This window comes from Solanum stenotomum, chromosome 1 (assembly GCF_019186545.1).
Source record: "Solanum stenotomum isolate F172 chromosome 1, ASM1918654v1, whole genome shotgun sequence".
Lineage (NCBI taxonomy): Eukaryota > Viridiplantae > Streptophyta > Magnoliopsida > Solanales > Solanaceae > Solanum > Solanum stenotomum.
In genome coordinates, this window is record NC_064282.1 from 13,483,934 (window position 1) to 13,506,680 (window position 22,747).

The 22,747-nt window shown below is 34.3% G+C and overlaps 3 protein-coding genes across 3 annotated transcripts; all 3 read left to right on the forward strand.

The window, feature by feature from the left end:
• The first annotated feature begins 690 nt into the window (after positions 1 to 690).
• LOC125867787 (protein ZINC INDUCED FACILITATOR-LIKE 1-like) lies at positions 691 to 4,836 on the forward strand. The gene is made up of 17 exons (XM_049548370.1): positions 691 to 838; positions 1,603 to 1,643; positions 1,776 to 1,836; positions 1,949 to 2,051; positions 2,128 to 2,230; positions 2,314 to 2,367; positions 2,454 to 2,516; positions 2,601 to 2,650; positions 2,740 to 2,815; positions 2,956 to 3,144; positions 3,256 to 3,343; positions 3,560 to 3,645; positions 3,746 to 3,853; positions 4,011 to 4,055; positions 4,187 to 4,275; positions 4,367 to 4,410; positions 4,520 to 4,836. The coding sequence occupies exons 1-17, from the start codon at positions 691 to 693 to the stop codon at positions 4,612 to 4,614; spliced, it is 1,443 nt and encodes a 480-aa protein (XP_049404327.1). The 3' UTR covers positions 4,615 to 4,836.
• Positions 4,837 to 8,183: 3,347 nt separating this feature from the next.
• On the forward strand, positions 8,184 to 16,858 carry LOC125868858 (uncharacterized). Its single transcript, XM_049549432.1, has 6 exons — positions 8,184 to 8,430; positions 10,266 to 10,338; positions 10,424 to 10,517; positions 13,317 to 13,424; positions 13,540 to 13,597; positions 16,111 to 16,858. Exons 1-6 carry the CDS (start codon positions 8,398 to 8,400, stop codon positions 16,573 to 16,575), a joined length of 831 nt encoding a protein of 276 aa, XP_049405389.1. The 5' UTR covers positions 8,184 to 8,397; the 3' UTR covers positions 16,576 to 16,858.
• A 543-nt stretch (positions 16,859 to 17,401) lies between these two features.
• Positions 17,402 to 21,888, forward strand: LOC125868511 (uncharacterized). The gene is made up of 2 exons (XM_049549151.1): positions 17,402 to 17,559; positions 19,563 to 21,888. The coding sequence occupies exon 2, from the start codon at positions 19,668 to 19,670 to the stop codon at positions 21,621 to 21,623; it is 1,956 nt and encodes a 651-aa protein (XP_049405108.1). The 5' UTR covers positions 17,402 to 17,559; positions 19,563 to 19,667; the 3' UTR covers positions 21,624 to 21,888.
• The last annotated feature ends 859 nt before the right edge of the window (positions 21,889 to 22,747 follow it).

The window sequence follows — 22,747 nt, forward strand, 5'->3', positions numbered from 1 at the left end:
GAAAATACTAGTAATACAAAATTAATGTATTTGATGAAAAGTGCTAATAAGTTTTTTTATGTCAAACTGATTAATATAGTTATAAAAGTTATTTGTTGATATTATAAAATATATGATCAAATTAAAAGTGTTTAAAACTAGTGCTTGCCTATAGATTTAGTTAAATTTTGAAAAATGAATTTTTAAAGTTATGTTTGAACATGCATTTTACTTGAAGAATTTAATATTTTTTTTTTGTGAATGAAGATTAAAAAAACATTAAGTTTTTTTTTTGTAGGATGTCAAATTTCATGGACAATAATATTTTCAATTTTATTTTATTTTTTTGAAAAAAGAAATTACTTTCAAAATTTATGGTCAAACCGAGGTTAAGTTGAGAATGATCAATTTATATAACTTTCAACTAATTTTAGCTTATAAGCATTTTAATTTGGTGATTATCAAATACACAGATAAATATTGAATTTTAAAATTTTACTTCTGAATATCAAATTATCAAATTTTTTGACTCAGTTCGATAATTTAATTTTACGATATTTTATGTTCAATCCTACTTAACACACACAAATAAATAATAGTTCAAATATCTAAATAAAATTTCCGTTATCATCGATATACTAAGCCAAATATAAACGTGTATATATATGCAACGGAAGAGAATAACCTTTCATTCATTCTTCATAAAAATAAATGGCGGGCGAATTAGAAACTCCGCTGATAAATAAGAAATATTACTACGAAAACTGTCCGGGTTGTAATGTGGATCAACACAAGTCGGGTCAAGCGGGTTTACCCATTAAGGAGCTCTTCACTATATGGATTGTCATCCTTGGTACAGGTAATTCGTTAACGATTACATAAAATATGTTCGAATCAGTTTTCACGTACCTCAACTAATATCAAGATTATCGTACTGCTTTCTCATGGGGATATTATTCCGTCATTTGAGAAAGAAATTTTTTTTCTATCATTAGTTTTCGTTTTCCACTTTCAGAATACATAGTTTTTTTTTTTCTAAATCGCTTACGTAGGGACAATTAATTCGTAGTAGCATGTGAATCAAATAATAAATGAGGAACCCCTATCAATTTAAAAATAAAATTTTGTTAGAATTTTCTCACTTTCTCTATTCAGGTAAATAAGTTTCTTGATATTAATTACCAAATAAGAGATGTGATAAGTAAGAACATTATTTCCTCCATCCACTTTTAATTGTCATAGTTTTTTTTTTAAAGTCAAACAATAAGAACTTTGACTAACATTTTCCAATGTATTTTTTATCATATTGATATGCAAAAAATTGTAATTTATAGTACTTTTCGTATAATTTTTGAATATCTAAAGTTTTTGTTTAAAATATCAAATTAGTGTAACTTTAAAAATTGGTGACTTTTGAAAACCGCAACATGACAATTAAAAAAGGACGGAGGAAGTATCTATTTTATGGGGAATAAGAAAATATTTTTCTTGGTAGTGTCGTTAGTAATGAATGACTTATAATTTACACTAATGGACATTGAAATTTGAAGTTCATGTGTATAATTATCTATGTTAACTTTTCAAGTCTGATAAGCATTTTATGATTTTTTGGTTAATTATCAGCACTTCCAATATCATCACTCTTTCCATTTCTTTATTTCATGGTAAGATCTCTCAATTCTTTTGGTCTATTACGTTCTTGTTGTTCAAGTCTTGTCGAATAAGTTTGGTGTAGTGGTAACTGGTAAGGTTTGCATACATTTTACGATTTCACTGGGTATGTTATTGTTGTACAGAAAAAGGACTTTCACATTGCAAAGAGAGAGGAAGATATTAGTACATATGCAGGTTATGTAGGTAAAGCTTATTTCATACCATCATAATTTGTATGTTGAGATATATGATCTTATATAAAAGTCTGTCGAAATTCGAAGAAATACTTATGATCAATTTCCTGAAAATACTGAAGGTTCTGCATTTATGCTTGGAAGAGCTTTGACATCTGTTTTTTGGGGAGCAGTGGCTGATCGATATGGACGAAAACCAGTTATAGTTTTCGGCACTTTTGTAGTGTAAGATTAATCCTTATTGCAAATGTTCTTCATTCACTTAAATGTCAACAAGTTTATACTGCTTTTTTGGTTTCAGGGTTGTTTTCAATACTCTCTTTGGTCTTAGTGTCAACTTTTGGATGGCAATCACTACGCGATTTCTTCTTGGTTTTTTAAATGGTTTGATTGGACCAATAAAGGTATCCGATTGGCTTAATACTATCTTACATGAATTCAGTTCTGTATCAGCTATTCTTTTAAGATGCTTACCTCCCATGTTTAGGCATATGCTGCAGAAATCTTTCGTGAAGAATATCAAGCACTGGGAATGTCAACGGTAATATATGTTATGCAAATGATTTCTAACAAACGAAAGGAATGCATTTCTGAATGACCATTTATAGAATGGATTTTATGTTTCAGATTAGTACTGCTTGGGGGATTGGATTGATTATTGGTCCAGCTTTAGGAGGCTTCCTTGCTCAGGTATTTTCCTTTGCATAGCTATATATGTCCTTATTTGTACTAGTTCATTAGCACGTATGCTCTAAATGTCCGCTTTGAACTCAGCCTGCAGAGAAATATCCAGACGTATTCTCAAAGGATTCTATATTTGGGAGGTATTCTGCCTTCTTTCTTTTCATAATTGTGTATCTTCTTATGTTGCTTGAATTGCTACTCGACTCCAATGTATGATATTTCTCTGCAGATTTCCCTACTTCCTGCCTTGCTTATGCATATCACTGTTTTCCTTGGCTGTGGGTATTGCTTCATTTTGGCTCCCGGTAAATCTACCTGATTACATCAATATTAGTTCTGTCAAATCTTGTTTGTAGTCATACAATTAGTATATTTCACCTCCTGCATGAACAAGGAATTGTGGTAATAGGGTGGTATTCGTCTTTAAAGCTCATGGATTTTGCAGGAAACATTACACAATCATGATTCAAGAATGCCGCCTCAAAGTTCATATGAGGCTCTGGAGGAGGCTGCATCTGATGCAAAAGACGGAAATGAATCAGCCCCAAAAGAAAACCTTTTTAAGAACTGGCCATTGATGTCATCGATCATCTTATACTGTGTCTTTTCTCTTCATGATATGGCTTATACAGAGGTATACCATATCATTAAAACGTAGATCATGCTTGTTCTTTCATTCTTGTGGCACCAGAGACATTGTATAACTAATCCATTACATCATCCTATATCCTGTTTGCTTCTGCAGATCTTCTCATTATGGACTGTGAGCCCCAGAAAGTTTGGAGGCTTAGGTTATTCAACTGTTGATGTTGGTGAAGTACTATCGATCTCAGGTACATGCGAATTTTCTAGTAACTTACATTCTTTTGTAGATAAATGAACCTTGATTGTACTCACATAGTGATCAAGATTTCATTTTCATATTTTTAAAGCATCTGAGTTGTCTCCTGGCCTGTTTACATAGACTGAACTACAGCTAATACATTTCATTTTCATATAGTGATCGATAAGATGTTGCATAATGAAAATCGTGATGGTGCATGTTTCAGGATTCGGCCTTCTAGTCTTTCAACTATCTCTATATCCATTGGTTGAGAAGTGTGTTGGCCCTATCGTCATTGCTCGAGTTGCAGGAGTAAGCACTTAAACTTGTAAAATACGTTCAACTCTTGCATTCTATTGATCCAAGCTTACAGAAAATCTTGAAGTAACTTAAAATTCCCTGATATGATCAGGTTTTGTCCATTCTTGTGCTGACAAGTTACCCTTATATCGCCATGCTATCTGGGATCGCCCTCTCTGTTGCAATAAATTTTGCATCTGTGATCAAGAATGCTTTATGTGTAAGTGTTCTTTCTGGTGTCTGTAATTTTTCTTACCAACCAGTATCTTTACCATTCATATGGAAGCAAAATTTCTACACGCGAACTATGTTCTGCCTACTAATATTGAAATTTATGATCTCAAAATCTCTAACATTTGACATCAAATTGTCTCCAGATATCTATCATAACAGGGTTGTTCATATTGCAAAACAAAGCAGTGGTAAATTCTTCTTTGCTCTCTCCTTTAAAAGCTACGTATATCTTGTAATTGTCGATTACAGAAGCATTATATCATCCATGCCATAGGTTTCACTTGTTTTTGGACTGATATTATATGATTCATAACCTCAGGACCAGAGACAGCGTGGAGCTGCTAATGGAATTGCTATGACAGCAATGTCAATTTTTAAAGCTATAGGTCCAGCAGGGGCAGGAGTACTGTGAGTTCACTTACTTTGTTATTCTTTAGAACTAGGAACGCAAATCTCTTTTTTTACAGCTAAAACTGTCGTCTTTTCTTGGTTTGTGTAGCTTTTCTTGGGCACAAAAAAGGCTTGACGCTTCCATTCTTCCAGGTAATGACCAAATAACTGAATTCATTTAAACTCATAGCACATATACATTGCATCCGCCTATGCTCTCTCGGATCATTTTTATATATGTTTGTGTTCAACTCGAATGCAGGTGATCAAGTGGTGTTCTTTGTGCTGAATGTGATTGAGGCAATTGGTGTGTTGCTGACATTCAAACCATTCCTTGTTGAAAAACAAACAACTTGATGTGTCTCTCTTGAATGTCATTTTTTGTTATGTTTGTGTAGGATGTGTAACTTCATTCATCCACTAGTTCTAATATAGTACATCGTAAAATTTACATATTTGAAAACTTTAGAATATTATAGGCATTTTGTACTTAGCTTTGTTGTAAGGGCTCCAATTAGCCCAACAAGGAAATCTAACTCCTCGTGTTTGATGACACTATTGGATAATCAAGGCATAATATTAAAAATATTCATGGACTCTTCAAGAATCGCGAATCATTCTTTTGAACCTCATCACTAGTGTAACATACCTATAGAGGGGCTGATGTGGTTGCAGACATACTAGCTAAGTGTGGAAGTCCAAATAGCTTCATCTCTGCACAAAAATTATCAATTGGCGATTTTTGTCCAACAAGTTGTTTGAGAGGATTTTTTGACAGCAAGTTGTTCATTTTGTTCATCAAATCGACACTAATTTACTAGCTAGTAGTTCTAGTTCCTCGAATATGTCCATTTCTTGTAGCATCCCCTCTGGAGGGTGTAACTTTAGTTTAGATTCTTTTGAGATTAATTCTTAGTAGTTCTTTTAAGCCACATTTCTCCTGGTATGATTAACTTTTAATATTAATAATATAGTATATCTTTTTGACCAAAAGAAAAAATAATATTTTGTCAATTGCTTATGTTCAAAATGTATGTTATGAAAATGTGAATGTAGCGCGATAATTTTTCTCCGATATCAAAAGTCACAAAAATTATTTTTCATGCAATAACACATAGTTTAGTGACTGTATTGTTATAAAAATTAATTTCATGACTTTACTAGTATTGAATTGCTTATATATATAGAAAGAGAGAGAGATCATTAGTGAAATAACCCTAGAATTTGTGAATTAACAATACAAGGATTAGTCCATCTAAACAGAAAAGTATCCTTGAAATAAATAGTCTATGTAAAACAATAATTCTTCATGGGCAATTTTACATATGATTGCTCAATTTTTATTTTATATTACCAAAAGTCATTAAATTATTTTTTGTAAATAAATAAACCACACTCAATAATACATGATATCATAAAAGTTTCGAAATTAGTTTTTATAACAAAAAAGTCAGTGATATTATGAACGACTGGTTATGAAGGGACCATTTCGTTTTTGTAGGTTGATCCAATTTATTATTCTTTTCTTGTGTCTATTTCGTTATAAGGGATTGATTCACATGTACAATCTTTATAACTTTATGCTATACCCATAAATTGATCAATTCTTATTTGGAAAGATGCACTCAACTTTTTCAAAATTTCACTCCAAATGATATGATAATTATGCAAAGAATAGTGACCATTTGATGATAAAAAATCATAATACTTGTGTAAAATGTAAAATGAAGTGTTTAATAACTTTTAGTACAATAAAATATGTTCCTTTCATTATTAATCACAATATAAAAATTATTTCATTATTAATTACTATATAACAATCATTATACACTAATTTATTAATCAAATATAACTTGTCTCCAAACACAATTCCATAATGTTATTAGTAATAATTTGTGTATAATTAGTTTAAAGGCGGAACCCATGATAACCCCTTAAAGTTGACACAAATTTTCACTTAGACACCTCAAATAGATTTTGTTCATTTTAAACACCTCAGGCAGGGCCGTGAGCAGGGACGTGCTATGTCCTTTTGACCCTTTTCTGACAATCAACTAAAATTACAAAGTGTGTAATACACTTGTGGATGGCATGACATGATGACTAATTAGAAGTTGACATGACATGATGATTAATTAAAAGTTGACATGTGTCATTTGAGTATAAAATATAGTAATTTTAAAATAAAGTATTAAAAAAAAACTACTAATTTTCAATAAAATAAATAAATAAAATTACCTATTTTCTACCACTCCCACCTCCACGTTACATCACCCCGCCCCCATCCCATCAACCTTACTTCCGTCATTTTTGCTTCCCCAACCCTCCCACAATTTTTTGGTTATTCTTCCATTTTTTTTATAAAAAAAAATCACTAGATTTTAATTCTTTTTTTTTCCTTTTTTCGTTGTAAATTTGATTTTGAGAACCATTTTATCGATAGTGAGGTGAGGTTCTGACAAATATGACATTCTTCTTCTAGTTTTTTTTTTGAAAAAAAATATGTGTTTTGTTCTAATAANTGATCCAATTTATTATTCTTTTCTTGTGTCTATTTCGTTATAAGGGATTGATTCACATGTTTATAACTTTATGCTATACCCATAAATTGATCAATTCTTATTTGGAAAGATGCACTTAACTTTTTCAAAAATTCACTCCAAATGATATGATAATTATGCAAAGAATAGTGACCGTTTGATGATAAAAAATCATAATACTTCTGTAAAATGTAAAATGAAGTGTTTAATAACTTTAGTACAATAAAATATGATCCTTTCATTATTAATCACAATATAAAAATTATTTCATTATTAATTACTATATAACAATCATTATACACTAATTTATTAATCAAATATAACTTGTCTCCAAACTAAACAATTACATAATGTTATTAGTAATAATTTGTGTATAATTAGTTTAAAGGCAAAACCCATCGATAACCCCTTAAAGTTGACACAAATTTTCACTTAGACACCTCAAGTATGTTTGGTTCATTTTAAACACCTCAAGCAGGCCCCGCTATGTCATTTTGATCCTTTTCTAACAATCAACTAAAATTACAAAGTGTGTGTAATACACTTGCAGATGACATGACATAATGACTAATTAGAAGTTGACATGTGTCATTTGAGTATAAAATATAATAATTTTAAAATAAATTATTAAAAAAAACTACTAATTTTCTATAAAATAAATAAATAAAATTACCTATTTTCTACCACTCCCACCCCCACCTTACATCACCCCGCCCCCATCCCATCACCTTACTTCCGTATTTTTTGCTTCCCCAACCCTCCCACAATTTTTTGGCTATTCTTCCATTTTTTTTATATAAAAAAAAAATCATTAGATTTTAATTCTTTTTTTTCTTTTTTTGTAAATTTGATTTTGACAACCATTTTATCGATAGTGAGGTGAGGTTCTGACAAATATGACATTCTTCTTCTATTTTTTTTTTTTTAAATGTGTGTTTTGTTCTAATAAATGTTTTCAAAATTAGTGTGATGATTTGTTAAAAAATTGTTCTTGTAAATGTTTTTAAAATTTGTGTGATAATTTTTTTATTTTATTTTTTAATATTTTGCAAGGTTTTTTTCATCATGATTTTTTATGGTGGAAGGTGGAATAAGTGGTAGGGACAAAATGTGAAGAAGAAGGAAAAAAATAAAATAAAAATTAAAAAAAACACTCCTCACGCGCTCAAAATGGGTGCAACACACCCAATGTGTCAAGTCAGTAGAAAGTGTCAAAATGACATAGCAAAACTCAACATGAGGTGTCTAAAATGAACAAAAATATAGCTAAGATGTCTGAGTGAAAATTAGTGTCAACCAAATGACCCCTAGATTATGTTTGTTAATAATTAGTCACCCTAATTTTTGGTAAAAGCAAAAAATTGGGTCCCAAATCGAAATGTTGTTTGATAAAAGGACTAAATGTGTCAAGTCTAAAAAAATACCTTCGTCTTGCACTTTCCCCAAATCTTCTCCTTTCTCTCTATCTCACTTCGAGCAATGATTGTCTTCTTCTGATTCTTCCAATTTCAGAAAGAAATTTGTTCACCAGATTCTCTAATTTAGTATTTAAATATCCTTAGATTCTCTCAATTTCTGAATGGACAGAATCTGATTTATCATGAGGAAGAAACTTGATACTCGCTTCCCTGCGGTGAGCTCTACTTTACACTCTTTTTTTCCTCTCAAAAGACTATTTCTGTTTCCTTTACTTTGTTTTATAAGTTCGCCATGATCTGTTTATGGGTTGTGTTAGTTTCAATGAATCTTGTGTTTTCTGATGTGGGTTTGAGAGAATTTGGTTTATTTTGTTCTGGGTATGTTGTACTTCTTGAAAAAAATTGTGCTTTTTTTTTTTTTTCAGTTCTTGAGTGTTTGTTGTATTTTTGAGAGATTCTGAGCTATGCTGCTTAGTGGTTCGGTTTTTTTTTTTCATGGGGTTGTTGTTTACCTTTTTTTAGTTGATTTATAGTTTATTGGGGAAATGGATAACTTGAATTTTGACTTCACTTGTACTGTGGCTCGTGTTATAAACAGAAATTGAAGAAAGATGAAGTGAATTCTATGTTTATAGATTCCTATCTGTAACTAAAAGGTTTGCTGTTTATGTTAGGTCGATAGAATTATTATATTGTAAATTCAAGTTGAAAGTTTGAGTCTTTTTAGCAGTAGACATGGGATTTTTTTTGTTTGAAGTAGGATGCAGCCTTGGCCAAGTTTAATGTAGGCAAAGAGCAAAATGGAGCTAGGATTTTGTGTTGTTGGTTAAAGTTTTTGGTTTCATTTATTGGTCAAATAAAGAAAAATATTTTGCTGCTAGTTCTTACTGGATTTAAGGATTTGGTGTTGTGGGTTAAAGTTATTGGTTTCATTTATTGGTCAAATAAAGAAAAATATGTTGCTGCTAGTTCTTACTGGATTTTGTACTTATTTGTTATGGTCCATGAAATGACTCAAGTGAGGCAGTACCATGATGTGGTATGCCACCTGTGCTAGTCACCGTGGATCATTGTTGGATACAGAAAGATAAATAGGCAAGTTCTACTTTGTTGCAAATTGTTGTTGTTTTGCAGTGTAATATCTTTGGGAGCATTTGGAACTTTTTCAGGTTATATAAATTCTTTTTGCTGCTTTGGTGGCCAAAAGCATCTACAACTATGGGGCTTTTTGTTTGGAGCTGACTGTTTGAAGTTGTATATTTTCTTTAAAACTGTAAACCAATTAACCCTAACTAGTCCAGGCCAAGCATTAAAAGACAACTCATTCTAACTTGTCTCAAAAATGTCTATTGTAGACATTGAGGCCTCATCTCAAAGAAGTAATCATAGGGATGTGCCTATTGCTAAGCAAAGAAAAGAACAACTAGGACAATGTGCAATGCCTCATAATGATGCCTGTGTTAGAGTTGTCCTCAAATCAATCATATTAAGTGTGCAGACCTCTTAGTCACTCTTCTTAAATGGCAGTATGGCACTGCCACAGCTAACTATTTGTCTTATTATTTTTCTGGAGTTTTGTGAAGACACATTAAGTATAGTATTCTGGTCTGAATTACTATAGTAAAAGATGGTAATTTATCACTTTTTCAAAGAAAGAGAAGGGTGGAATATCCTTATGCCAGTCTGTCTGTGGCCAAATGGATTTGTGACAAGAAGTGGGATATTGGGATCCCTGTCTCATATCTGTGTGTTAAATGAACAGATATGCTGGTGCCTCTCTAGGATCTGTGTTATTACCTTTCTGATTCAAGTAGGGTTTCTGTTTCAATGAGTAGTTTTCCTTCGGATTAAGAATTAAAAGGATGAACTTAGAGGATTAACATGGAAAACATATTGAAGAATGTCTAACAAGATTCAAGTCTCTTCTATTTGTTATCATTGGCATTCCTATTGTTGTTTTCGTCACCATCATTATTTGCTTTTTAGCTTTTGATTCTATCAAATGTGGAATGTCTGAAGAGATCTCATTTTCTTCATGAAAAATGTTTAGGCCCGGATCAAGAAAATTATGCAAGCCGATGAGGATGTCGGTAAGATTGCAATGGCTGTGCCTGTTCTAGTGTGTAAGTCCCATATAATGTTTGTCTTGCGTCAATTTACTCGGTGGTTATCTTTTTCTAACCCTTCCTCTCTTGTCATTAATTGCAGCAAAAGCATTGGAGTTATTTTTACAAGACCTTTGTGACCGGACATATGACATAACTCTTAGAAGAGGAGCAAAGACTGTTAATTCACTGCACTTGTGAGTGACATTTTGAAATCTCGATACATATGTCTAGATCAGATCTGGAAGCTAATAAAGATCCATTACTAATCGGGATAATTCGTTGTTATGTTTGCTATAGTCCTGATAATCAACTTGACTCTGTTGAGTAGTTGCTTCAAATTTGTGCTTATCTGGCTCAGGTCTTTGGATTCTAATATATTTGTAATCATAATGCTTAGATGAAACACAAAGGCTTTATGGCTTTGCTAGGAATGTAATTAGATTTCAATATTCACATGTTAACTTGGTTGTCTGCTAAGTTATTGAACTTGTTTCAGGAAATGCACTTGCCTTGTGATAGTGTATAGGTCTTCTGTGCACGGTTTTCTTATGTAATACATTTGATGAATTTATTTCTGCAGGGTGCTTAATCCAGTGCCATTGTTATTTTAGCACATTTGATTGATAAGAGGACCTTAGTCTTCATAGTTGTGTCATGTGTGGCACTTTTAGTAAAACCGCTTCAGTCTTTTTGATTCTTTTCTCTGAAACTATCTGCTCTTGTAGTGCTATTCTTTCTTTAAATCTGTTTCTATCACTGGAAACTTGTTCAGCTAAGTGGTTGAATTGTTCTGCATTTCTAGCATGCTCTCTCCAAGTGTGCCAATTTCTACTGCATGCCAACTGAGATGGATCTAGAAATCATGACTTCTTTTAAACATTATTGGAGTATCATGGCTTCCTCTTATCATGGTGCGGTATCTTATGTTTGAAAGAACCTGAGCTACCAACCCAAAACCTTAAGGCAATAGGTGAAGTGGCCTAGGACATTATGAATCCCTTTTTCAACCCTTACACGACCAATGAGGACCAAGTGTATTCTCCAACACTCTCTTGCATATGTGACCCAGTTCTAGGGTTTACATGTGGATTGAAGATTTTCTTTTTATCCACCCATTACCGTAAGGTTTTGGTTGGACGCTCAGATTTTGTCACATGGATCAGAGAGTCCAACCCAAAACCTTAAGACAATGTCTGGAAACCCTTATGCAACCTATGAGAGATAAATGTAATCTCTAACAGTATGATATATGTTAGTAGTTGTCTCCCACTTCAGCCGTGTACTTCAAATCAAGAGTTCCTTTGTCTTTTCCGATACCCCAAATGGCCATGAATGTACTTTATTCAGTTGCTCTACTTCAGCTTATTTCATAATAGTTTTCTTCTTTTTGTTGATACTCAAGGGACCACACGTAATTGCATAAGCAGCTAATATGATGTAAAAATCCTTATTTGCGAGTGTGAACATGTAAGGATTACAAAAGTTTTGCTATGTATAATTGTGTATTGTTATTATCACTCTTATGCTTGGGTTGTTCTTGATCTTCTTGATGCTTGCAAGACACTACTGATGAAAATCAGTTATCAAGTGATCTTATAATAAATCTGTAGTCGTAGAGAGTACTAGCTGCTAGTGTAAATAGAATTAGTTAATAGCTAAAGGCTGCAGAGGGAAGGGTTGGTATACTGTTTATTATCTGTAAATCATAACCTCAAATAATAGGGATTAGGGGAAACAGTCGCAATGAAATCCTAGGTTCAAACTTCAAAGGATTCAACAATAGTGATGTGATTGAAGGCTCAACGGGCTTCCTAGAAATGAGGCTTATCCTTAGCACGAGGTTTCGTTCAATGGAATTTTTTATAAAAAATGAAATTAGAAGAAATTCTTCTAATATCACTAATAGACCAGAATTCTCTAACAAATTTAAAATAGTTCTCTAAGAATTTTATGCCTAGAATTAGATTCCAGTGCATTTATTGTTCGTATCATCTTTAAGTGTGTTAGGTAATGTATCATTTTTTTCTTCTCCACTGTGCTGAAACATCTTTGTCCTACTACGAGAACACGTCTTTCCCTGCAGGTTCAGCAGGATGATGCCTTTCTCACTTACTAGTCAACTAGTGAACTCAATTGCACTTCTCGCAGCCATAAGAAATTGAGTGAATTTATTGATTAATTTTTTTGTAATAATAGAAAATTACAACTAAACAGAAACAAATGAAAGTTAAAAATGCACCTCTAACATGTCACAATATAGTAAATTAAGTAAATTTTAGAGCTAATTATTGAAACATATTAAGACATATCTTAATCACAATCTTAAGTATACTCGAGAAAAGCAATACTTCGTTTTGAAAATACACATATGCAAAAGAATGGAATTTATATGTATGCAGAAAGAAACCTAAACTGAATCATGACATCTCAAAATTCTGTGCTCAATTTTTCCATTTGAATTTTGATCTTTCAGGGAAGGAACCTAAACTTAATTAAGAGACTATGTCCTGTTGATGACGGGGGAAGGGAGAGATATTGTACTTCTAGTGCTTTGTTGCTTCACTATTTTTATGCAACTTCTATCAACCTCTCCTCCCGTCACTACAAGCAATTACTGAAATTAGCAAGAGAATGAATTCATGACAGTAATTGCCTAGTTTCGTTGATAATCCACTAATTCACATCCAATCTGTTTTAAAATAGTGTCAAAAATTTTGTGTGAAATAGTTTAGTTTGAATAGGAAGAAAGGATTGTGTGCTTAAGAGAGTAAAAGGAAGGGTTAGCATTTATGTTAGAATCAGTGGTGACTTTTAAGTTTTTTAAATAGCACATAAATGGAAAAATAGGAAAAAGGCCAAAATTAGGAAAAAAAGAATGATACAATTGTTGGCCATAGAGAGGTGTGGCATGACCTTGTCTATGCCTAGCTTTAATATATATATAGGGCTTGTTGGTTCATTTAACCTATTATATGCATATTGATTGTTTGTAGAAAGCACTGTGTACAAAGCTACAATGTGTTTGACTTTCTTCGGGAAGTTGTCAGCAAGGTTCCTGATTATGGCCATTCTGATGCTGCTGGTGAAATGCCAAAAAGAAGGTTAGGATCATTTTCTTGTTTGTCTAAAGTTAGTAGTTTTTCTTCAATTCAGTTGATGATTCCTCTTACACTTTTAAGGTGACAAACTATGCAATATCATATACTGTTTTATCAGGAAAGTTGCTATAGAAGAACATCATGACAGTGAGGATGAATACAAAAAGAGCAGGACGGTGAGATACCCTTTGTTGACACTTGTAGTTTAGATTCCTCTTAATTTCTCAGACTGAAAAGTGAAAACACTTATTTATAACAGTAATAAAGCATTTAGTTATTGCTTATAAAAAAGCATTTGTTCTTCAAGAATAAAAGGTGCTCTGAATGTAGTATTAGTATAAACAAGTAATTGCTGATGATCTCATTTTCGAGAGATGAAGTTTTCACAGGATAAACTAATTTAGCTCATGCAAAGAGGGCACTATCCATATCTTTGATTCTTTTAATCTTTATCAAATAGTCTTATATCTTTTTTTTTTTTTTGATGATGTAGTCTTGTATCTCTTTTTTTTGTTGAATGAATTTGTCTTTTGGTTTTTTTTTTTTTTTTTTGAATGAAGTAGTCATATCTTTTTTGGTTTAGACATAAAAAGCTATAATGGTTTCATGAGTTCTAATTTGTTCAGAACTCCAGGTAGGGGGATGGCAATGTGGCGGTGCGGTGTGGTTGCGGGGCAAACCCGCATAAACCCGCAAAGACTTTGGCCTGCCCCACCCCGCCCTGCATTAACCCGCTCCATATATACCTGCCCCCGCAGAACCTCAACAGTCATTTGCTGCAAACAATATCTGTGCAGAGATGAGTAACACAATGNTTTTTTTTGAATGAAGTAGTCATATCTTTTTTGGTTTAGACATAAAAAGCTATAATGGTTTCATGAGTTCTAATTTGTTCAGAACTCCAGGTAGGGGGATGGCAATGGGGCGGTGTAGGTGCGGGGCAAACCCGCAAAGACTTTGGCCTGCCCCCACCCTGCCCCGCATTAACCCGCTCCATTATACCTGCCCCCGCAGAACCTCAACAGTCATTCGCTGCAAACAATATCTGTGCAGAGATGAGTAACAAAATGAAATTGTTCCAGCAAGAAAGAATCAAAACATAGCTTATTCCCCAGTTCCATTTTTTATTCTCATCTTCTTCCTCTATTTCTACCTTTTCTTTTATCCATACCAAAGGTAGAAATTAAAGAAAGTCATGATGTGGAGAAATTAAAAAATTATTAGTGTTAAAATGCTCAAGTAAAAAATTATGAAAGAACTGCCTTCTTTCATGACAATAACCTTGGACGACGCCTTTTGGATATTTAGTTGATGAACAATGTTCTAATCTCTATTTCTGTATAGGTGTTCAAAAGAAAATACCCCAAACCCGCGTACCCTCCCCGCCCCGCAAAAGTTCTAACCTGCACTGCCCCATAAAGACTAAAACAACCGCCCTGCCTCATTGCCATCCCTAACTCCAGGACCCTTGATTACTTTACTTCGGACAACATTCAATGGATGCCATTTTATTTTTATAATGGTGGTGTCATGGGATAGTTTGTGCACACCTCGATTACTCCACCTGATACTTGCATCTTCTTAACTACCCTGTAACTCTGTCACAAAGGCTGCTTAGGAAAATGAGAATTAAGGGATAACACTATATGAGTTGATCTATCTCTCTATGTTGCTTCTTTTATGCTTACCTCGGTTTTTAGTACTTCTCTCCTACCAGCTCCTCTTCCTCGTCTTTTTCCTCTGTCTTTCTTTCTTTGTCTCCTTTCTTTCTCCCTCTTTTTCTCTTTTCCCTTTACTTTCTCTCTTCTCTCATTTTGGTGCTACATCAATTTGGTGAAAACTATATTTTTCTCTTTTTGGTAGTAGTGTACTACACCAATCTTGGTATGAGAGTATATTCATAGTTCTAATTCATTACACTTTGCTGCAAGTCGTTAGCACCAATTAGTAAATACCTTACCTCCCTAAATAACTCAATCTGCAATAGTTACTTGTCCCTCTTTTCATCATTCAACTGGAATAGTTACTTGGCTCTCCTTCCCCGATGTGAAAGTTGGAGACAACAGTTGTGGTTCTGCAAGACATCATTACTATGGAAGTTTGATCCATTCTAAGTTGGCCATTTACACAAAATTCTTAGAGGGATGGAAATCAACGGTTATATGATGTTCTAATGATCATCACTTATGAGTTCCATTATAGGAATTGAGATTTTTGTTAAGAGTTGCACCAACTATTTCACTCAGTGCAGTTGAGTTTTCTCCAAGTAAGAGAGTGATGTAGCTTAAATTAAGGTTGCACTCATTATCTTTGGTTTTCTCTGTTTAGAGATTTATTTGTCGATAGAAAATGTAAATATCTTAGTGTAATATAACCCCAAATTATGGAATATTGGAATGAAGTTGATCTAAATGGAGCAAAATGGATAATAAGGATTCATATTGGTGACCTAACTACCTTGGCGTTAAGGCACGGTGTTATTGTTTCTCTCAGTTAGTTAGGCTTTATACATATGGCATAATTAAATTCGGAGGAAGATGTAGTGTGATACAGCAACATTGTATTTCAAATGTCAGGTGTTTTTATATAATGGGATAACAAAATCATTTGTTGTTGTCATGAGAGTCACAGTAATTACTTCATATTTTCTTTTATCAGGCCATGACATGAATGCCTTCATTTCCTGCAGGAGATGTCTCCTGTTAGCAGTAGTGGTAGGGGAAGAGGTAGGGGTAGAGGAAGAGGCCGTGGTCGGGTAAGCCGTGCTGATAAGGAGCTCTCACGACCTGATATGCAACTTGAATCCTGCACTTCTGCTCAGCAGAGTGGTCAACAAATTCCAAATCCTGGAACTCAGACAGAGAATTGCTCAGTACCAAAAGAATCACCTAAACAGGACTCCACTGTTTGTGACAAGGAAAACTCAGTTGTAACAACTCCTAATCTGACGGTCAATGTAGATGATAGTACTGATAAACCAGCTGCACCGGAAATAGCACCCTGCAATCCATCGCCAAGGCCTGTGAACGAGAAAGCAGAGGAAGGCCCTCAATGGTCTCTCGAAATGGACAGAATGGTCATCGACCCTGCTCATATGTCACAACTGAATACAAGTGTAGCAGAAGAGGAAGAAGATTATGATGAAGAAGAGTAGGCTGATGAAATAACAAACAAATGGCCTATTTGACATATGCTATTTATTGGTTCCAGTTTCCTGTAGGCCTTGACATAAAGGGCATGAACCCCTTTGCCACCCCTTGTGATTTATTGACATATTAGTGTCTGTCAATTTCTTAGTTGTCTTTGTGACTTGAGTCTTTGTAATGGTCTCTAACCCTTTCCTTTTCCACTAGTAATAAGTAGGAAGTGTGTTTGTTGCTCCAACCAGCACTCCATGTACCAATTACTGTATGAGATTAGGTTAAGTTCATCTTGCATTTTCACTTTTTTATTTTATGACCTAGAAATCCCCGTGGTAGCTGACTAAGTTTGAGTGTCTATTTTACTAAGCGTTTCAACTTTCAAGTTTGAGCGACTATTTGTTTGATTTTAAGTGTCTATTTGGCTACTGACTATTTTACAAAACATAGCCAAATAAAAACATAAAATTGCACAATTTCCCTTGAAAAGAGTTGATCTTTAATTTTTGTCTTTAAAGTGGTTTGAGATTTAATTTTTGTTCTTTAACAACCGATCTTATGCTAATGGGGCATAAGTAATTTTACAAATTGATGTCATACATAACTCGAGGAATATTATGATATCTTTCGAAATTATTTTTTTTGTTATATAAGGGGTATATTAGTAAATGAGCAATACAAAAAAAAAAAGATATAAGTGCAAATGTTATTGGACATCAAGGCCCATTTTGAGGCCCACGTTCCAGATGTGTAGGTAAGTGACTAGCCCGGCCCATTAACAGTATTCAATTTGGCACAATTAGGTATAAATCTCGACAATCATCACAAGCTTTTTCCTCTTTAGCTGATTGAGGCAGCTGAGTTCCGCAGACAAAACCCTAGCTCCTCCCTCTCCTTCAACCGTCGTCCCGCCGCTCTCTTTTCATAACTACATAACTTAGCCCGTATTTTTTAGATCATTCTCCATAATCAGTAACACAATTAGATTATCGGAAAAGGTAATTTCTGTCCCTTTTGCGTTTTTTAATAAAGTTTTCGGCTAATTTTTATCTGTTACTAAGAAGAAACGGTGTAATGCGTTGTGCTCAATATAGCTTTTGTAGAATCTATTTTGACGTTAGTTTTGTTTTTTGTTTTACCTTTTTTTTCACAATACGTATTTTGCTTCTGTTTGATGGTAGTTCTTATTTGTGCATATTCGTCTGTGTTTTCTTCTCCTATTTAGTGGTCGTCTTATGAAAAAAGAATGAATGTTTAATAAATGTGTATGTGTGAGGGGTGGTGTACAAAGAATGGTGTGGTATATTTAACTCAATACACAGCTTCTCCAGAATTAATTCAGTGGTTTCTTTGTACCAGGGTTATGCTGGTTTTTGGTTCTCCTTTTTTTGCTTCTTCCCTTAAACTTTCTGTGTTTTCTCTGTTATAATTGTTTATAAAAAAATTTCTTGGGGACAGCCACAGTATCTATTTGCTCTGATCTTACAATTTTATTTTATTTTATTTTTGGGGTTGTGATATAGAAAAGAGTAATCTTTTGCTGCTAAATTTTATGGGAATGATATTGAGCTAGCTTTTGTTTTTTGGTTGTTTAACAAATGATTGCGTGATGAATGTAAGCTGCTGAGTATGGTTCCCCTTTGCCCCAAGTAGTAATCAGTTTTTGGCTTCTCAATATTTGAAAAAGAAAACTTTTTTTTTCACAATGACTTTGGAGAAAAGGTTACCCATAGTACTACTCATGAAGTCTTGAGTTTATAAACTTGATTTTCAAGAATTGGATTGGTACATATCCTCTTTAAGACACTGTTTAAATTTATCATTGAAAAGCAAAACGAGTATAATTTTGTATATTTAGTAAGTAGAATGAATGCACAGAGGTACTGTGTATGTTTCCATAGTTATAAGTGATTTCATTGGTATTGAATGTTTGTAGTTGCTGTGTATGTATCCGAGGATATGAAACAGGTACATGTTAAGAAGTATTATGATTTGGTTATGATAAATTCTCTTAACCGTAGCTTGACAAATGCTATAAAGTTTGTTCCAATGAGAAAATTTCCATTGGAAAATTGCTGCACAGTATAATTCAATAGCTTTGTCAACTGCATTGTCCCATGGAAGGAGATGGGTGGTTTCATCTTTACCTTCTTGTTAATTGTGAGTTTTATTTTTTTTTAATGCAATTTGGTTCCGGTACTAATTTACTAATAGTTGAACCTATTCAACTCAGGTTTTCAAGCCTATCTTGTCTAATATGATTTTGGCAGTCGTGAATTTGTTCAAACAAGTGTTTGATTACCCAGATTGCCTGTCAACTGAAAGTGTTGTTCATATTATCATTTTATTTTCTTGCTGCTTGCAAACTGTGATGAATATCTAGAATCTACATATCAAAAGCATCATAGCCCTCCTCTATTTCTGTGTTCCAGCTTTTTGCCCTCTGGAGCTGTTGTACTCATCTGACTCCACTTTTGGCATTTTTGTGCCTTAAAACTTGCAAGTAATATATCAATCAGCTATTGTCTCCCAAACTTGTTTTGGTTTCCTATACTAATCTTGTGTCCTTCTGATATGTTTTGATTCACTTCATTCCAATACTATTAGACAAATTAGGAGTTTCTTATATCTAGAGGCTCTATAATCTTAGACTTATGCTTACACAGACAGCCTACACTCTTTCAGTACCTATCCACCCTGGTACAGAAGCCACGAGCTAAAAGGTTGGAGGGGTTAACCCTTTGTTAAAGTCACAACTGATGACACATGCAGGCTTAAGCAAAGAGTAAAGGAACTCCTGCATCTAATGTTTGTAACAACCTAACTAAGCCTGAATCCCAAATAGCTGGTATAGCCTAGAAGAGTCGTGAGACTTTCAAGCTGCTACATGCAGTAACATATGCATTGATTTTATGATGATGTGTAACAATATTATCCGCCCTCTGTGTCGTCTTTGACTTTTGTTTGATGTGCTGTAATTAAATTTTCCTCATTATTGCAGGCTTGGAGAGTGTAGAAGGCTGCTTTTATCGGCTCTTGCCTCAAGTGTAGCTGTTGGTGGATGCGTTCTTATTCATCTTCTATAGTTGAGGGCTAAGTTTTCTCTATGGCTTCCAGGAGTAGCATCCGTCTTATTTCATACTCGAAAGAGATTATAAATGGTGAACCAATCTTTATTTCCTCTAACTGCTGTCCTATTAAAGCTCACAAATATGAGCCTGCTGGACTTGCTTTTCACTCTGCTGCTCTTAGACTGATTGGGCATGTTGAGAAAGAAGACCCCAAAGATGGCAAAGAAGATGTTCCTAATGACAAGGAACAGACATTTGCCTATTCATCAGAGTCATACAGCTCTAAGGGGAAAAAGAAGTCTTCTACTGGCGAAAAAGTACAAGATCATTATGCATTGTTAGGGTTGAGCAATCTAAGGTATCTTGCTTCTGAGGATCAGATAAGGAAGAGCTATCGTGATGCTGCATTGAGGCATCATCCTGACAAGCTGGCTTCACTTCTTCTAGCTGAGGAAACTGAAGCTGCAAAACAAGCCAAGAAGGAGGAAATAGAAAACCACTTCAAAGCTATTCAGGAAGCATATGAGGTTCTTATGGACCCTGTTAGAAGAAGGATTTATGACTCCACTGATGAATTTGATGATGAAATCCCAACTGAATGTGCTCCACAAGATTTTTTTAAGGTCTTTGGACCTGCATTTTTAAGGAATGGTCGTTGGTCCGTCACCCAACCCATCCCTTCATTAGGTGATGAGAATACTCCAATTAAAGAAGTGGATAGCTTTTATAATTTCTGGTACAGCTTCAAAAGTTGGAGAGAGTTCCCACATACTGATGAGTTTGATCTTGAACAAGCTGAATCTCGTGATCACAAGAGGTGGATGGAAAGGCAGAATGCGAAACTTTCAGAGAAGGCCAGAAAGGAAGAAACCGCCAGGGTGCGTACACTTGTTGACAATGCCTATAGAAAAGACCCTAGAATCTTGGGAAGAAAAGAGGCTGAGAAAGCAGAGAAGCAGAGAAAGAAGGAAGCTAAACTACTTGCAAAGAAATTACAGGAGGAAGAAGCAATTAGGATTGTTGAAGAGGAAAAGCGTAAGAAAGAGGAGGAGGGGAAAAGAGCTGCTGAAGTTGCTTTGCAGCAGAAGAAGTTGAAGGAGAAAGAAAAGAAATTATTGCGAAAAGAGCGTAGTCGTTTAAGAACCCTTACTGCTCCTGTTTTGTCTCAGCGTTTGCTTGGGCTAACTGATGATGATGTAGAAGGTATATGTATGTCACTTGACATTGAGCAACTGAGGAACTTATGTGATAAAGCTGATGGAAAGGGTGAGCTTGTTATCGCTGAGCTTCTCAGGGGAGCACTTGGACATGAACACAACCCAAAATATGAGAATAAAGATGAAAAGATTAAGTCGCAGCAAAATGGTTCTCTGGAGAGTAAAAAACAAGTTCCTCTGATGAGCAGTGAGAAAAAGGAGAAACCTTGGAGCAAAGAAGAAATTGATCTTTTGAGGAAGGGGATGCTGAAATATCCTAAAGGAACTTCTCGAAGATGGGAAGTTATTTCTGATTATATTGGTACCGCAAGGACAGTTGAAGAGATCCTGAAGGCTACAAAAACAGTTCTGCTCCAGAAGCCCGACTCTGCTAAAGCCTTTGACTCCTTCCTTGAGAAAAGAAAGCCAGCACCAACTATTGTTTCTCCTCTTTCCACGAGGGCAGAAGTAGAGGGAGTAGAAAACAGTAGCAAGCCTGAAAGTGGAAGTGCCAAAGTAGCTGATTCTCAGGGGACCCCTAGTCAAAACACAAACAGCCAGAACAACACTGATGATGCACCTGCAGCAAACGGAGTTTCTTCGAGTTCTGATTCAGACATATGGTCTGCTGTTCAAGAAAAAGCTTTAGTTCAAGCTCTGAAAACCTTCCCCAAGGAAACCAGCCAGCGGTGGGAACGAGTTGCAACTGCTGTCCCTGGGAAGACCATGAACCAGTGTAAAAAAAAGTTCGCATTACTCAAAGAGAATTTCAGGAACAAGAAAAGTGCAGTCTGAGGTTAGTGGTGTTTGAAACTGCTGAGTCTAGTTTTTTTTTTTGTTTCCATCTTTTTATTGTTCAGGCAGCCGCAACAAGCTCACTCTTGAAATGCATTGTGACAACACACCCCAGTCCATTTTCAGTACCATTTTTGTCATTAAGCAGTAGCATTTACATATCTACTATTCAGTACGGCATTGTGAAGTTACTATACTGGAATACATTAATATTTGATGGGAAATACCGATGATACCTAAAGTTATTTATCTTTATATTTATTTTTATTGTTTGCCTCTAAATTTAGATTCTCTCCATCGAAGTTTCTTCTTTTCATTCCCCCTCCCCTTTGAGTTGAGTTTCTTTAACCCTGACTATTCTGGGCGTGCTTCGTAACTCCTTTGAAGCTACCCTTGTGTGTAGACACATCATACATGTTCAAATATTTATGTTGATTGGTATATGTGAAAAAAATTCCAAAGATATGTATCTACGAAATATGATTACTTTCATCTGAATAAACAGTGAATTGAAAGGCGGGTTTTTTCCCGATAACTTGAGGAACAAACACTATGCAACATCTACGTAAAAGTTCCAACTGAAACAATAGGGTTAAATAGATGGGCTATGATTTATTGTTCGCCTATTTAAACTCATGTAACATTTAGACGGGTTGACGTTTTTCGTTCTTGTCTATTTTGATTCGTCTAAATCTAGCTCAACTTGCGAATCAGTGCAAACTCCAAACTATGAATCGACAACAAAAGGAATCTGCCTACGTTAGATATTTTAAATCTGTCAACTTCAAGAGGTCCATACTGGAATCTAGAAATTAGATACGTCACTCTTCTCATGATGTTTAATGCATTCATTAAATAAATTAAGTACAATTTTTCGATCATCTTAATTAAGGAAAATATATTATTACCAAACAAAAATTCATTACACCCCAAAAATTACTTCACACTAGATGAAGGAAAATATTTTGTCAACGTCATCACAAAAAAAACAAAAAAACTTAAGATTCTACAAACGAAGATTCGATTAAAACATATTGTATTGCAAAACTAGATGCAGTATATATAAAAATATATATGTATAATAGATGAATCTTTTCCTGAAAATAAACAATTCACTTTGCAAC

Coding starts and splice junctions, on each gene's coding strand:
- LOC125867787 (XM_049548370.1), top strand. CDS start 691: ATGGCGGGCGAATTAGAAACTCCGCTGATAAATAAGAAATATTACTAC. Junction 3,145..3,255: donor ATGATATGGCTTATACAGAG/GTATACCATATC, acceptor TTGCTTCTGCAG/ATCTTCTCATTATGGACTGT. Junction 3,854..4,010: donor TGATCAAGAATGCTTTATGT/GTAAGTGTTCTT, acceptor AATTGTCTCCAG/ATATCTATCATAACAGGGTT.
- LOC125868858 (XM_049549432.1), top strand. CDS start 8,398: ATGAGGAAGAAACTTGATACTCGCTTCCCTGCG. Junction 13,425..13,539: donor GGTGAAATGCCAAAAAGAAG/GTTAGGATCATT, acceptor CTGTTTTATCAG/GAAAGTTGCTATAGAAGAAC. Junction 13,598..16,110: donor AATACAAAAAGAGCAGGACG/GTGAGATACCCT, acceptor CATTTCCTGCAG/GAGATGTCTCCTGTTAGCAG.
- LOC125868511 (XM_049549151.1), top strand. CDS start 19,668: ATGGCTTCCAGGAGTAGCATCCGTCTTATTTCATACTCGAAAGAGATT.